Raw genomic sequence first — 14,079 nt, forward strand, 5'->3', positions numbered from 1 at the left:
ATGTGTCCGCTTTTTCCCAATTAACTTGGCTTCAGAATGGTTTGTTACGAGTCTCAGTCCAAATCTGTTCCGCTGACAAGGCCCTTAAGGTAACATAACAAAACTGTTTTTCGATCTTCAGGTGTCAAATAATCAGTAAAGTCTTTTATCACAGCTTGTACAGTTCTCCAAATGCTTTGAATTAATAGGCACCCCTCCTTCCCAATAAGAAGGAAATCTGCGTGAATTAAATAAAGAACTTGGTTTTGAAAAACACAGCTCCCATCTGCAGGCTGTTAAGTAGCACATTGTGTGTCTTTTAAAAAAAATGATCATCTAATATTTTGAAAACCAATTTAAAAATTTGTACGTCATAAATGCTTAGGTTATGCTCATTTGTTGCTGCCGTTCTGTCCTTTCGCCTTCTAGACAATGCTTCTGTGGACGACATATCTAATTTCCCCAGTGCTCAGAACTTCAGTAGCTTGTTGCTAAGAAAATGAGTTTCTTTTCCTGGCTCCTGCTATCATTGCTAATGTAATTACTGTGCATAAAATAATTGGGCAAGTGTCATCATCAGTACCCCATATGTCGTGCCTGGGAGGAGAATGATGACCAGCATCGCACAACTCCCTTCCACCCAAATGACATTATTGGGCCTCATAAAAATAAATAAATCTTTGTTGGCTCAACACTCTCCCACCTGTTTTTGCTATTAATCGTTTTTCAGAGCATCCCACAATGATGGTTCTTAAAACAAAAATGTAATTTAACTTTGCACATTGCATAAACGGCAAATTCTGAAATGTTTTTTCCAGTTCCTTGTTTGTTGTGCAACAAAAAAAAAAGAAGAAAAAGGAGAGTGAATTATTCTAGTGCCCACAAGCAGCTTCTGTTTTCAGATGGTACTAATGCTTTATCAAAAAAGAGGGCAAAACGGAACATAAATCTGCAAAGAATGTATGCATGCGTGTTTATGCGAACCCTTGCAAATGTGAAAAGAATTATTATAGTTTACGTGGAAATACATCATGCTATAGTGGGAAAGACTGTGACTATATAGACCATCCACACTGTAGATTATAGCTATTTGAGATTCTTAACTGCCATGCCTCCATCCTATGGATTTCAGGGGTCTGTAATATCTTATGGCACTATAGCTCTCTGAGAGAGGGGGAAATATCTCACAAAATTTCACATCCCTAAATTCCATAGTATTGAGCCATGACAGTTAATGCAGTATCAAATTGCTATAATTCTGCAGTGTGGACATAGCTGGTGATCTGTGTGTTCTTCTCAGTCTGCTAATCTGATGCTCATGACTGATGAACAACCTCCATCCCTGCTTCTCTATTCCTAAAGTGGTTCACCATCTTTACATTGGAGTTGCACAGGCAGCCCTTCAAATAGAGTAATGGTCTCTGTGAAGTAGGAAACATGACTAGCTGAGATCAGCTGTCCTAGCCCACAGCTGCCCTTGGTGGCCCTTTGGAAAGAGTAGGGCAATACTTCACCTGAGGGATCATAGTGGGTGGTATCTCCTTGTTTATTCTAGGAGCTGTGTTTATTATAGTTTACGTGGAAATACATCATGCTATAGTGGGAAAGACTGTGACTATATAGACCATTACATTCTTTTTTTAAAAAAACAGCTTAGACCCTAGATTCAACTGGGGCCCTTCACATTATAGTTATAGCACTAGTATTGCTCTTTAACAGCGCTCCATGCAGTCATGCCAGCCACATGACCTTGGAGGTGTCTACGGACAATGCCAGCTCTTCGGCTTAGAAATGGAGATGAGCACCAACCCCCAGAGTCAGACATGACTGGACTTAACATCGGGAAAACTTTACCTATTGCTCTTTAACTGCCATGATCCCATCCTATGGAATCCAGGGATTGGTACAGTTTAGGAAGGGGCATTTATAATGATCAGTCAGAGATCTCTACCATCTGATCAAACTACTATACTCTTGATTTTGTAGAATGTTGCTCTGGCAGTTAAAAATGAATGATGGCACTATTGTTCTGTACTGCAAAAAGGCCTCTAGGGAGCCCGTTGATGGACTATGGTGGAGTGTAGCATGAGAGTATGACCAACATCCTCCTTGGTGCTCTGATCTGTCGCCCAGAAGCCCATGGGCTTTTTAAGGGTGTCTGAAATGGTGCAGCTAATGAGTAATTGAAAAGACTTGAGCTTGCTAGTGACTCAGCTTCCCTTGGGTGAATATTGAAACTGTAGGCTGCCCTCCAGTTTGCCCAGGGAAAATGCATTCTCCCTGGTGCAACTCCAGCATCCAGGCATCCTCCCTCCCACCCATTTTTCTACTTTGTAGTTTTCATTCATGCAATTCTTTTTTTTTCACAGCTTTAATGGTGTGCCATGGGGATGGATCTAGTTTTGGGGGAAAGGGGGATTGTGTGCCCTTCATCAGGAGTTTCATTGAGGGTCATGGACCAGGGTCATGATGGGTTCAAGGGCTGATGAACCTGCCTCACTTCCAGGTGGCATAGATATGTTATAGTAGGTATGTCTCCACAAGGATTCTGCATCTGAAATCCTCAGGAGATGGGCTCAGTGGTTGGTACTTGCTGCATAACAAGTAAGGTATCTGATTCTTGGGCTGTGTTTCATTTTAAGCCAGTAGCATACAGCTCTGAACATTAACATTGTGATCTTGTTTTCAAATCATATTTGTGTGAGAGCCTGGCTCTGTTTAGTTATGTTAGTCTCCTGCTGCTAAGCCTATAAATTAGGATAGCCCTCAATCTTATAAAAATTACAAAAATCTTATTAAAAATATAAAAATTATAGCACAGTGCTATAATTTTAACTGGAAATTATGCAATTTGATTATGGCACGACTTTAGACCTTGTTTTTGAATGACGTGTCTTAACACTGAAATGTACTTTAATTATGCTTTTATGTATGTATCAATTTTAATCTAATTTTATTTCAAGTTTATGTTTTTATGCCTAAGGCACTGTGTAAGTGCCATTTGTAAGCCACCTTGAGTCCCCCTTGGGGTAGAAAAAGGTGGGATATAAATAAGGTAAATAATAAATAAATAAATTTTTAGACAGAGTTTTTTTCTTGTTTTTTCACCAGGTGATCATGTGATAGTCACCAACTGCTCTGCAGAGCACAGCCATCCAGCACTTTCTTGCAAAATGGCGGCAGAGTTTGATGCATTTTTAGCAAGTGGCCTGAGGTGAGCAAACTTACTGAAGTTGGGCAGTGCATCCAGGGACCAATGTCCAGACAAACTTAATATGGGTTTGAAGAGCATCATATTGATGTATGAGTGTTGTCAATAAATATAAATACTTGTTCCATAGCTTGTTTCTAATGGAATGATTGACCAGCATTTATTATTCAATCTGTTTTTTTTCCTTTGCTAAATGCCTTTGGTGTCAGCCAATAACTGGGGCCACCTGAGGTTACTGTGAAAATGGAAACAGCATTTGCCGAAGTGAAATTTCCCAGATCACAGCTTGAAAAGTTATCGCAAGTTGTGCTGAATGAGGGATTCTGGGGCTGAATCTACACTGTCCTATATCCCAGGATCTGATCCCAAATTATCTGCTTTGAACTGGATCTAATATCTCCAGGGATATTAGATGTTAGATCAGCCCCATCCCTCCTGACCTTCCATAAAAGAGTGAAAACATGGCTTTGTGATCAAGCCTTTGGAGAACTTGTGCAATAGATAGATATGGAATTTGTGCTATTGACTATTGGAATGGCCTGGATTATGATTGTGGATTGCATGGTTAATAGAGAAGGTATTGTTTTAAATGTTTTAATGTATTTTATAATTCTGTTTTAAAATGTTTATTTGAATTGTACATTTTTAAGGCATCAAATAGTTGCTTATGTTTAAAGCCACCTTGAGTCTCCTCTGGGGTTGAGAAAGATGGGGTACAAATGTCGTAAATAAATAAATATATACACATATACTATATATATATTCTGGGATAAGCAAGTAATCTGGGACCAGATCCTGGGATATAGGATAGTTGTAGATCCAATCTGCAATGCTAGAACTTGTAATAAAAAAGCAACTTTTACAAACTGTGAATCTGATAAAGTGGTAGGTAAAGGTAAAGGTTTCCCCCTGACATTAAGTATAGTTGTGTCTGACTCTGGGGGTTAGTGCTCATCTCCATTTGTCCATAGACATTTCTAAGATCATGTGGCCGGCATGACTGCATGGAGTGCTGTTACCTTCCCGCCGGAGCGGAACTTATTGATCTACTCACATTTGCATGGTTTCGAGCTGCTAGGTTGGCAGAAGCTGGGGCTAACAGTGGGAGCTAACACCACTCCCCGGATTCGAACCACCAACCTTTTGGTCAGCAAGTTCAGCAGCACAGCTGTTTAATCTGCTGCACCACTTAGGGCTCCAAAGCAATTTTTAGTTTATTTCAGGAAGTGCATTGACCTTGTGAACAGCAAGGTTAATTTCATCTAAAATTGCTGTTCCAACCCTCTGTGTATTTTACTTATGTATAAGGCTAGGAAATGATTGAAATTTCACTCATAACAACTCCTTTCTACAAACACTATTCCCAAAATGGATTGCATGTTTTCCCCAGCATCTGTAATTAAGAAAAATGGGTATGTGTCTCAATGCATGAAGGTTGAAAAAGCTCATCCTGTTTGGGAGGTAGAGTTCAGTATCTTGGAAAGCTTCTTTACAGTTCATAGTCAAACACTGACATTGTTTGGCCCTCAATAAGAAGTGCTGTAGCAAACAGGTAACAAGTAAGCTTAGACTGAATTGATAGGATGGACAGTGATGGAAAGACTGTTCAATCCTGAGCAACAGTCCTAAAGAATTAAGTTGAAAGTGTACCCACCATTTGAATGTCCCAATTGAATTTTTTCCTTATTCTTTTCCAGTTGGTTTTGTCATCTTGATGATGATAACTACCTGAATCCACTGGCTTTGCTGAATCTCTTGACTTCCTATTCTCCAGACAAAGATGTTTATATTGGAAAACCAAGCTTGAATAGACCAATTCATGCCTCAGAAACATTGCCTAACAACCAGACAGTAAGTCCAGTGCTTGATGCAGGAATCATGCCTAATTATCAGATTGGTTGGCCAGGACTTCTAGGGGAAGTAAGGAATAAAAATATTATATCTTCAGTTCCATCTAATGTTGATCTCAGGAACAAATGATAGGCTCCAAAAACATAATTAGCAACTCCTTTCAACACTTCTTCTAGCCCAGTGGTTCTCATCTTGTGGGTCCCCAGATATTTTGGCCTTCAACTCCTAGAAATCCTAACAGCTGGTAAACTGGTGGGGATTTCTGGGAGTTGTAGGCCAAAACATCTGGGGACCCACAGGTTGAGAACCACTCTTCTAGCCTATTGGAAGCAGGACTATGGATATTCACAAAATGGCTGCCACATTTAAAGGAGCAGTAAAAGAGATAGAACACAAAATAGTGGAGGATTTTGATTCAAGGATGGGCAAAGTGTGGCCATTTAGATGTTAGCAGTTCCCGGTATTCCACATCCTTGGCTATATTTGCTAGGACTGATAGGAAGTACAGTCTGACATTTTTTGTTCAATCCCATTTTGCTCAAAATATTTGATACACAGTGATAAAGAACATAACATGATTTTCGAGGAAAAAATATAAACATCTGAGCACTGTTAAATAAATTGAGAGTATCTAGTTCCAGGAAGAATTTTTTTTCTGACAATGGATTCCTGATGCAGCCATTTCCATAAGTTACAATACATGCCTGGCCCGGGACATTGTATTGTCTATGGGTCATCCCCCCACCACTAGGTATGAAAAACAACTATCCTGAGAAGTAAACCTTCTCCACTACCTGAGGGTGATATGTTAGCATAGTTGACATAGAGCAAGCTATGTGGCCTACTCAGTTCCTTACTTAAACACCTTGTCAATTTTTAGTATAGGCAATCATGTCGCTCTGCCTTATTACAATATTATATTATGTAGACAATAAGTCTTACCAAGCATCAAGCAGCTTTCTACAGCATAGTGTAAGCTGATAAAACATACAAAGGAGGAAGCCTAGGAAGATTGGACCCCCCTTAATTAACAAGGTAAAAGTTACCCTGACATTAAGTCTAGTCGTGTCCACCTCTGGGGGTTGGTGCTCATCTCCATTTCTAAGATGAATAGCTGGCATTGTCCGTAGACACCTCCAAGGTCATGTGGTCGACATGGCTGGATGGAGCACCGTTACCTTCCCCCTGGAGCGGTACCTATTGATCTACTCACATTTGCATGTTTTGAACTGCTAGGTTGATGGAAACTGGGGCTATTAGCGGGAGCTCACCCCGCTCCCTGGATTTGAACCACCGACCTTTTGGTCAGCAAGTTCAGCAGCTCAGCAGTTTAACCCACTACGTCACTGGGGTGCCCTTTAATCAATAAACAAACAAATATTAAATGTAAATAAATATTAAATGTTAAATGTAGTGTATATCATTACACCTAATAGGTATGTGCTATTCTAATTAATCACTGAAAGAAAAGGTACTGGTTATACTATTAAGCATGGTATCTAAAATTACTGAGCAGCACTGCAGCCTCTATGGAACTCTAAGGAATTTTCCCAAGGCTACCTCATTTTGGGGCTGGAAGGGGAGGTGGTGGGTGCCATCCTGCTCCTTCTGGCTCTTTGAGCCCAAAGAACTAGGATGGTTAGCTTAAAGTCCAGATCTTTCCATGTGTTTTATTAATCTGGAGCAAACTGGGAAACTGGGATTAATTCAGTTTTATCTGAGGCATCCTTTGGATGCTTGAGATAAAACCGAGACAGGTCCTGCATTTTGGGTCTGCCTGGAAAGGTCCTTGGATGCTGAATCAATTTGGAAATGTCTATGTATCTGTTGTTCAGCCATTAGGAACTGGTTGGACTATCTTGCTATCCTTCTGCATATTTCATATTGTAATTCAGTTGTTTTCCTCCATCCATTTAGAAGTCAGTGTACTTTTGGTTTGCCACTGGAGGTGCTGGGTTCTGTATCAGCAAGAGGCTGGCTACCAAGATGGCTCCCTGGGCAAGGTGAGCACTGAATGGGATCTTGTTTGATCAGCAAGAAATTGTATGTAAATGCTTCTGAGAGATGACTCCATACCAGGCATGGGCAAACTTTGGCCTCTGGGTGTTTTGGAGTTCAACTCCAACAATTCCTAACAGCCTACCATTTGTTAGGAATTGTGGGAGTTGCAGTCCAAAACGCCTGGAGCGCTGAAGTTTGCCCGTGTCTGCTCTATACCTTTCTCTAGCAAGAAACTGCTTTCCTAAATCTTATTCATGTGCTTGGATATCTGTGCAGTTTTGGTGATTTTCCCAATGGATATGTCTAATTCTTCTCCAATATGATCAGGTCTGAGTAGTGCACCAATCTGGAAGGCAGTTCAAAGATTATTGTGGTCACATTATTCCAGGCAAGAGGGAAAACAATCGTCATATTACTTAAGAACCTGATAATCAACTCTGAAATTAATAGATATGAAAAAGGAAAAGGTCATATGCTAAACTAGCATATTTCTGCCCCCACAGCATTTTGGGAACAGCATATTTATGAGTATATCGTAGAAATAAAATGTATGTGTAAACCAGCTTTCCCTAACCTGGTACTCTCTAGGACTTATAATATTAATCATCTTCAGCCATCATGGCAATTATAGTCCTGCATATTTGGAGGTCACCAAATTGGGCAAGATAGGGTGTACCCATTTAAGAATGTGAGTAGGTATGTGAATGTGTATATAAAGAAGAGTTAGTATGTAAATGCAAACTTAGATAAACTGAAGGTCAAACTGCTCACAGACATCTCTGCTTTTTGAGATCTTCTGGAGACAGCTAGCATCAGGTTGTTGTCATTTTTGTCTTGTGTCTATAAGTCATTTCTTAGTTAAGACAACCCTAGGACAAACTTATCACAGAGTTTTATTGACCAGATTTGTTAAGATAAGGTTTGCATTTGAGAGAATGCGGCTTGACCAATGTCACCAGTGTGAGTTTCCATGGCCAAACAGGGATTCAAACCTTACTCTCTCAGACCAAAGCACACTAGTTGTAACTAACCTACAGTTTTTATTTTAATTATTATTTGTTTATTAGCTTCAACAATGAGAACATAAAATAAGAACCAAAGTAAAAGAAAAATAAAGGAAACGGGAAAGGAAAAGAAGTAAAAGACATACATGTAGAATAATACATGCACATACAGTGCTTCCTCATTACTTTGTGGTTCGCTTTTCGCGCCCTCACTGTTTTGCAGTTTTTTAATAAACACTAAAATAACAGTATAAGTCATAAACTATTATAAATCCCTCTTTCTACTTCCTTCCTAAGGAGAAGCCTAAGGAAGGAAGAAAAGAGAAGCCAAAGGGAGAGAAAAGGAAGCTGAAGCAGTGTTGTTTTCACCTCAAAAGGCATGCATGTGCTTGAGAGGCGAGGAGGGGACAGAGACTCTACTTGCCAGTGAGGTCGTAAACAACACAAATATAGCATTCCTACTTCGTGGATTTTCACTTTTTGCGGTGGTCCTGGAATGTACCCCCGCAATAAGTGAGGGAACACTGTATATAATTTCTACACTGCCATATAAAATCCAGATTATCTGCATTGAATGGGAATATATAGACTCATATATTCCAGTTCAAAATGGATAATGTGGATTATATGGTTTGATAATCTAGATTATAAGGCAGTGTAAAAAGGGTCTAGGACAAACTATTAAAACACAATACTAAAACCTTCAAACTAAACTGTAGTTAAAAAAAGAAAGAGAAATTATATATTTTTTTCATAACAGATCCAACTACAAATTACTAGTAATCACTGCCACAAATTATTACACTGTTAAATTTCTTATTGTTTAAAATGTTATACATTATTTCCAATCTTTCCAAAAAGAAAAAACACACCATCTTCTGTTGGTTTGTCCTTTAAAACTTGTGTTAACCTGTCAATTTGACCTATCTTGGCAATCTTAATGCACTCTTCCATCATGGGTGCTTCAGTCTGTTTCTAAGTTTGAGCAAATAGTGTTCTTGATGCTATTATCACACATCAAAGAAGTAGTCCATGCTTGCTGCCCAATTCATTATCTATAATATCCAACAAAAGCCTTTCTGGTGACATTGCAAGATCTCCCTTTAATTTTATTGGAATTAGCACATAAATCTTAGACCAATAGTTTCTCGCTTTCTTACAAGTTCACCGCACATGAAAAAAGAAGCTTTCCTTATCTTGACAGCCCCAACGTTGGTTAGATTGAGCCATTTTGTTCATACCATCTTTCAGTCACAAAGATAAAATTGTTTATTCTTTCCTGATTTCTAAACAGTTTCAGCTTTTATCTAGGTGTCATCTACTTTGATTGATAGTCTGTTTTATATTTTGATTTTATTGTCAGATGCAGCAATTGTTATATTTACAGCAAGCCAACAAATAAAAAAATGATAAATAGACAAAGTAACGCTTTCTTCCATTGCTCATCCAGTGTTCTTGAGTAATGGTGGGGTTCCTCCTGTCTTGTTTTGTCGTTTTCTGGAGATTTGGGGGGGGGGGTATTTTATCATGTGATCCTATGCATGTTTACTTAGAAGTAAGTTTGTTTTGAGTACAGGCAGTCCACAAGTTACAAACATCCGACCTACAACGGTGCAATGGCATCAATTACCACTTGTAAGCCGCCCTGAGTCCCCTCGGGTGAGAAAGGCGGGGTATAAATAATTGAAATAAATAAATAAATAAATAAAATAATACAGACGACTCATAGTTTAGAAAGAAGGTGAGACAGCAGAGAGAGAAAACTACCCATCGGAAAGGAAAGTTTTCTCGGCAATCCTTGGTTTCCACAACAAGCCACATTTTTCAAAATCCAATGATCACAGGGACAGAAAGTGAGGGGAAATCTTGTGAACAGGGACATAGACCTTTCCCTATGGGATCTAAAGCATATATTGTCCCTTCCTACTCTTCATGACCTCATGGACCCGCCCACACCAGAGCTCCCTGTTGGCTGTCTTCTTCTAGCTTTTCTGTCTTCTCATTGTGTGGCCAAAGCACTTCATCTTTGCCTCTAATATCCTTCCCTCCAGTGAGCTGTTTATGTATATGGCTGGAGTTACACTTTAAAAGTGTACCTGTTCCAACTTCCAAACAAATTCAACTAAAGAACAAACCTACAGAACTTGGGGACTGCCTGTATAAGGGTATACACATAAAATAGTAGAATTAAACATACTAACGACTCCCAGAATAGGTTTTAGATAGTGTTAATAGTCACAAGTAAGTTTAAAGGTCAGTTTATTGTGATAGTGCTAAAATTTCTTTCCATTTTGCTTTCTGACCACTGGAGCGGTTAAAACAGGAACACCATGTTTGGACCATTTAGTAAGAGGTTGGATTAACCTTCTAGCAACAAAATGAAATCCATTTGCATTAGAAGTGAGGTCAAGGTTTCTCAGAAGCAAAGAGAGAGATATAAAGTTGATTTCCCAAGATGATATTGCTTATAAAGGTTATATTTTGGGATCCCAAAGTTCTCCAACTGTTATGATCTCTGCTGGCTATGCTGGCTGGTGGATTCTGGGACTTCTAGTCCAACACCTGCCCCCAAACAAATCTTTCCAAGACTTGGTGATGATAATATAGAGTGATCTTCTAAATGCGGAAGGAAAATTCTACACTATAAAATGAATGCAACTTGACACCACTTTATCAGTTCTACCTCAATGATATGGAATCCTGCTAGTTGTATTTTAGTGTGATACCAATAGGATTTGGCAGAGAAAGTGAAACATATTGAAAAAAACTACAATTCCCTAACACTGAGCGATGGCAATGGTGTCAAGCCGCATTAATTCTACAGTGTAGATGCATCCTTTCAGTACAATTCCACACACGTTTTATTATTTGGTATAAATGCATAAGGCTGTGCTCAAAGTCTTTAATGTCTTTGATGTATTGCCTCTTTTGCATTTGATCTCTTTTGATAGATCTTGCTTCATAATACATAATATGAAGCAAAGAAACGAAAACAAAGGAATGCCTCATTTTTAGAGACAGTGCAAAGAGAAGTTTTAAAAGTTGTTTCATGAATTAGAAAACCTCCTTCAATAACAAAACCCAAACATCTGTTTTTACATTGTCATTAAAATGTTCATTCCTGTAATAAACAAACAATGTATACTGTTCAACAGACATATTATCTAACTGGCACTTTGCCCAAACTCTTATATAATCTGTCAGTTCAGTAATTCTGGCTATTTGCCAGTTCTTTCTTACACAGCCATTAATCTCGGGATTTTGGAAATGTTGTCCTTACTGACAAATTACTCTTGCTGGCACACAAAAGGTTAATATTAAGTTTGAGAGCACATGTTTGAACCTTTCCATGTATATTACAATAAGAGAGAGAGAGTGACTGAGAAAAAGATATATATGTTTGTGGATTCAGTGATAATTGGTAATCTAGCTGTGAAAAATCTGTCAGTTTTACTTCATTGTGCTTCTCAGAACATTCCTGTCAGCCCATCCAAGTTCCATAATGATTCATGGGGCCATTTGGAAAAAAAAATATCCTACACAGGAATTGGTTCATACTTTTTCTTAATGTATGTTTTTTACACATTTCTTCCCATTGACCAAAGTGTATTTCTCTGTTTTTTAGGCTATACGTTTTTCAGATGCATATGCATAGTTTTCTATGTATTTTAATGCCCAAAATCTGCTGCCACTGAAACATAGATTTCTAAGGCAATATGTTCTTTGTCCGGTTAGTAGCATCGAAAAGTGCCAAATGGATTTTTTTTGCAGGAAAGTGCCAACTCAACTCATTTCTTTTAGATCTATAATTGTAATGTCTAGAAACTAGATTGCTCCTGGTCCACTGCTATGCTAATATTTTGGAGCAATGCTATTAAGCATGAATAAAGCCAGCCATACAAGAGTTATGTCTCTAGCAATTAACAAAAAATAATTAAAAAGCAAAACAGGGTAATAGCTTAAAATATGGCATATACCACAGATAGCCCCTTTTCATAGACATTTTTTACAAGTCCATATGGTAATTTTGTGGATACATTGGCTCATATCCATTTCAGTATCTTTTCTACGATTATGTTTAAGCTTTCTCTCTAGTTTCTTTGCTAGTCCATAAAATCTCCTCTGATTCACATCTAAGAATGGAGAAATGATATATTACATGTATAACCCTGAACCAATAATATTTTAAAATCAGAAAAGTGCTCAAAAAGTCTATTAATAGTTTTGTATCCCACTTTCCTATTGTTTGCTTAACCTTGAAATGTGTTCTGATTCACAACAAACAATGGAAAGAAAATATAAGCTCTGTGTATAACTCTGAAGCCATAGCATTTTAGCATCAGAGAAGTGAGTTATAAATCTATCAATAGATTTATATCCCACTTTCTCATTGTTTGCTTGGCCTTGAAATCTCTTCTGATTCTCATCTAATAATGGAGAAAGAATGTGTTTAAACCTGAACCAATTTTTTTTTGAATCAGAAAAGTTGGCTATAAATCTATTAAGAGGTTTATATCCCACTTTCCCAATATTTAGATTTTCAAGTTGGTTGACAAACATGTATGATAAAAACTATTTTTAAGTTGCAGCTGATAATGGGTTTTTATATGTCAAATTTGTTACCAAATTCAAAAAACAAAAAAAGAGTTATAAGTGGCAGCACATTGTTGGCTAGGATTAGAACATTATGTAGAGATCAAAACTTTAAAAATTTAATAAATCATTTTGGTACAGGGCTTGGAAAATTGCATTTTATAGCAAACAAAAACATCTTCAGCAAGTTTTTTCCTGATTCTAGACAAATGGATTTGGCACCTTTTGGAAACATATATCCACATACATAGATACTCCATATGAGAGCATAGAGCCAATTGAAGGCATTTGTTTGCATGAGTTGAAGAAAAGAGAGCCCACTTCTTCCACCCAGTGTACAGAACATGACCAGATTGGCAGCTAAATCTCAAAGAATCACAGAATTATAGAGTTGGAAGAGACCACATGGATCATTCAGTCGAACCCCCCTGCCATGCAGGAAAAGCACAACCAAAGCACCTCTAGTAAATGATCGTCTGTTTAAAAGCCTCCAAGGAAAGACCTTCTACCACATTCCAAGGCAGAGAGTTCCACTGTTGAACAACTCTCACAGTCAGGAAGTTCATCCTAAAGTTCAGGTGGATCTTCTTTCCTGCAATTTGAACCCATTGGTCTGAGTCGTAGGGCTGTTCCAGATTGAGGAGAGGGTTAGAGCCCTTTCGCATTTTCTGGGTCTGATTCAGCCCGGAACATGTGAGATGGCTGTGCAGACAGCCCCTTTAGAAGTCCCAGGACTTCTGATTGGCCAGTCTAGACAGCGGCCATAGTGAGTTTGCCCCGCACCTTCCAAGGAGGCACGGAACACATCCACTAACAAATTAATTTGCTACAAAGCAGGGTTTTCCTGCTTTGTGGAGAAAGCATTCACAATTATTTGGGACATCATCTGGATGCCCCTGCTAATATCTGGGAGGGTATGCATTTTTCACCCTGTCTGGATGCGCTCTTAGTTTTTTGAGCAGTGGAAAACAAGCCTGCTCCCTCTTCTTTATGATAGCCTTTCAGATATTTAGGCATGCCTATCATGTCTCCTCTCAACCTTCTCTTCTGCAGGCTAAACATACCCAGCTCTTTAAGATGCTCCTCATAGAACATGGTCTCCAGACCTTTGATAATTTTAGTTGCCCTCCTCTGGACATGTTTCAGTTTCTCAATATCTCAATTAAAATGTGGTGCCTGGAATTGGACACAGTATTCCAGATGAGGTCTGACCAAAGCAAATTAGAGGGGCACCATCACTTTCTTTGATCGAGATACTATATCCCATTTTGGCCCTAGGAACGCTATATCTGAGAGCAAAGGCTAGTTTATGAGGTGCAGGGCACGCTGTATGAAACTCATAGCTTTGCTCAGTAACACTTTGCCACATGAGAAAACCTCCACATTCTTATGATAAGGCTTACCTTGTCATTGTCAGCTAACAGGAGGCTATGCTATGAC

General features: G+C 38.7%; 1 protein-coding gene across 1 annotated transcript in view; it reads left to right on the forward strand.

Annotated features, from left to right (window-relative positions):
- mfng (MFNG O-fucosylpeptide 3-beta-N-acetylglucosaminyltransferase) overlaps positions 1–14,079 on the forward strand; it is a 34,464-nt gene that overhangs the window by 8,190 nt on the left and 12,195 nt on the right. The window contains exons 3-5 of the mRNA XM_003220963.4: positions 3,091–3,193; positions 4,888–5,041; positions 6,959–7,044. Coding sequence (XP_003221011.1) covers positions 3,091–3,193; positions 4,888–5,041; positions 6,959–7,044 — 343 coding nt within the window. The remainder of the gene's footprint in view (positions 1–3,090; positions 3,194–4,887; positions 5,042–6,958; positions 7,045–14,079) is intronic.

Source organism: Anolis carolinensis, chromosome 5 (assembly GCF_035594765.1).
Source record: "Anolis carolinensis isolate JA03-04 chromosome 5, rAnoCar3.1.pri, whole genome shotgun sequence".
Classification (NCBI taxonomy): domain Eukaryota; kingdom Metazoa; phylum Chordata; class Lepidosauria; order Squamata; family Dactyloidae; genus Anolis; species Anolis carolinensis.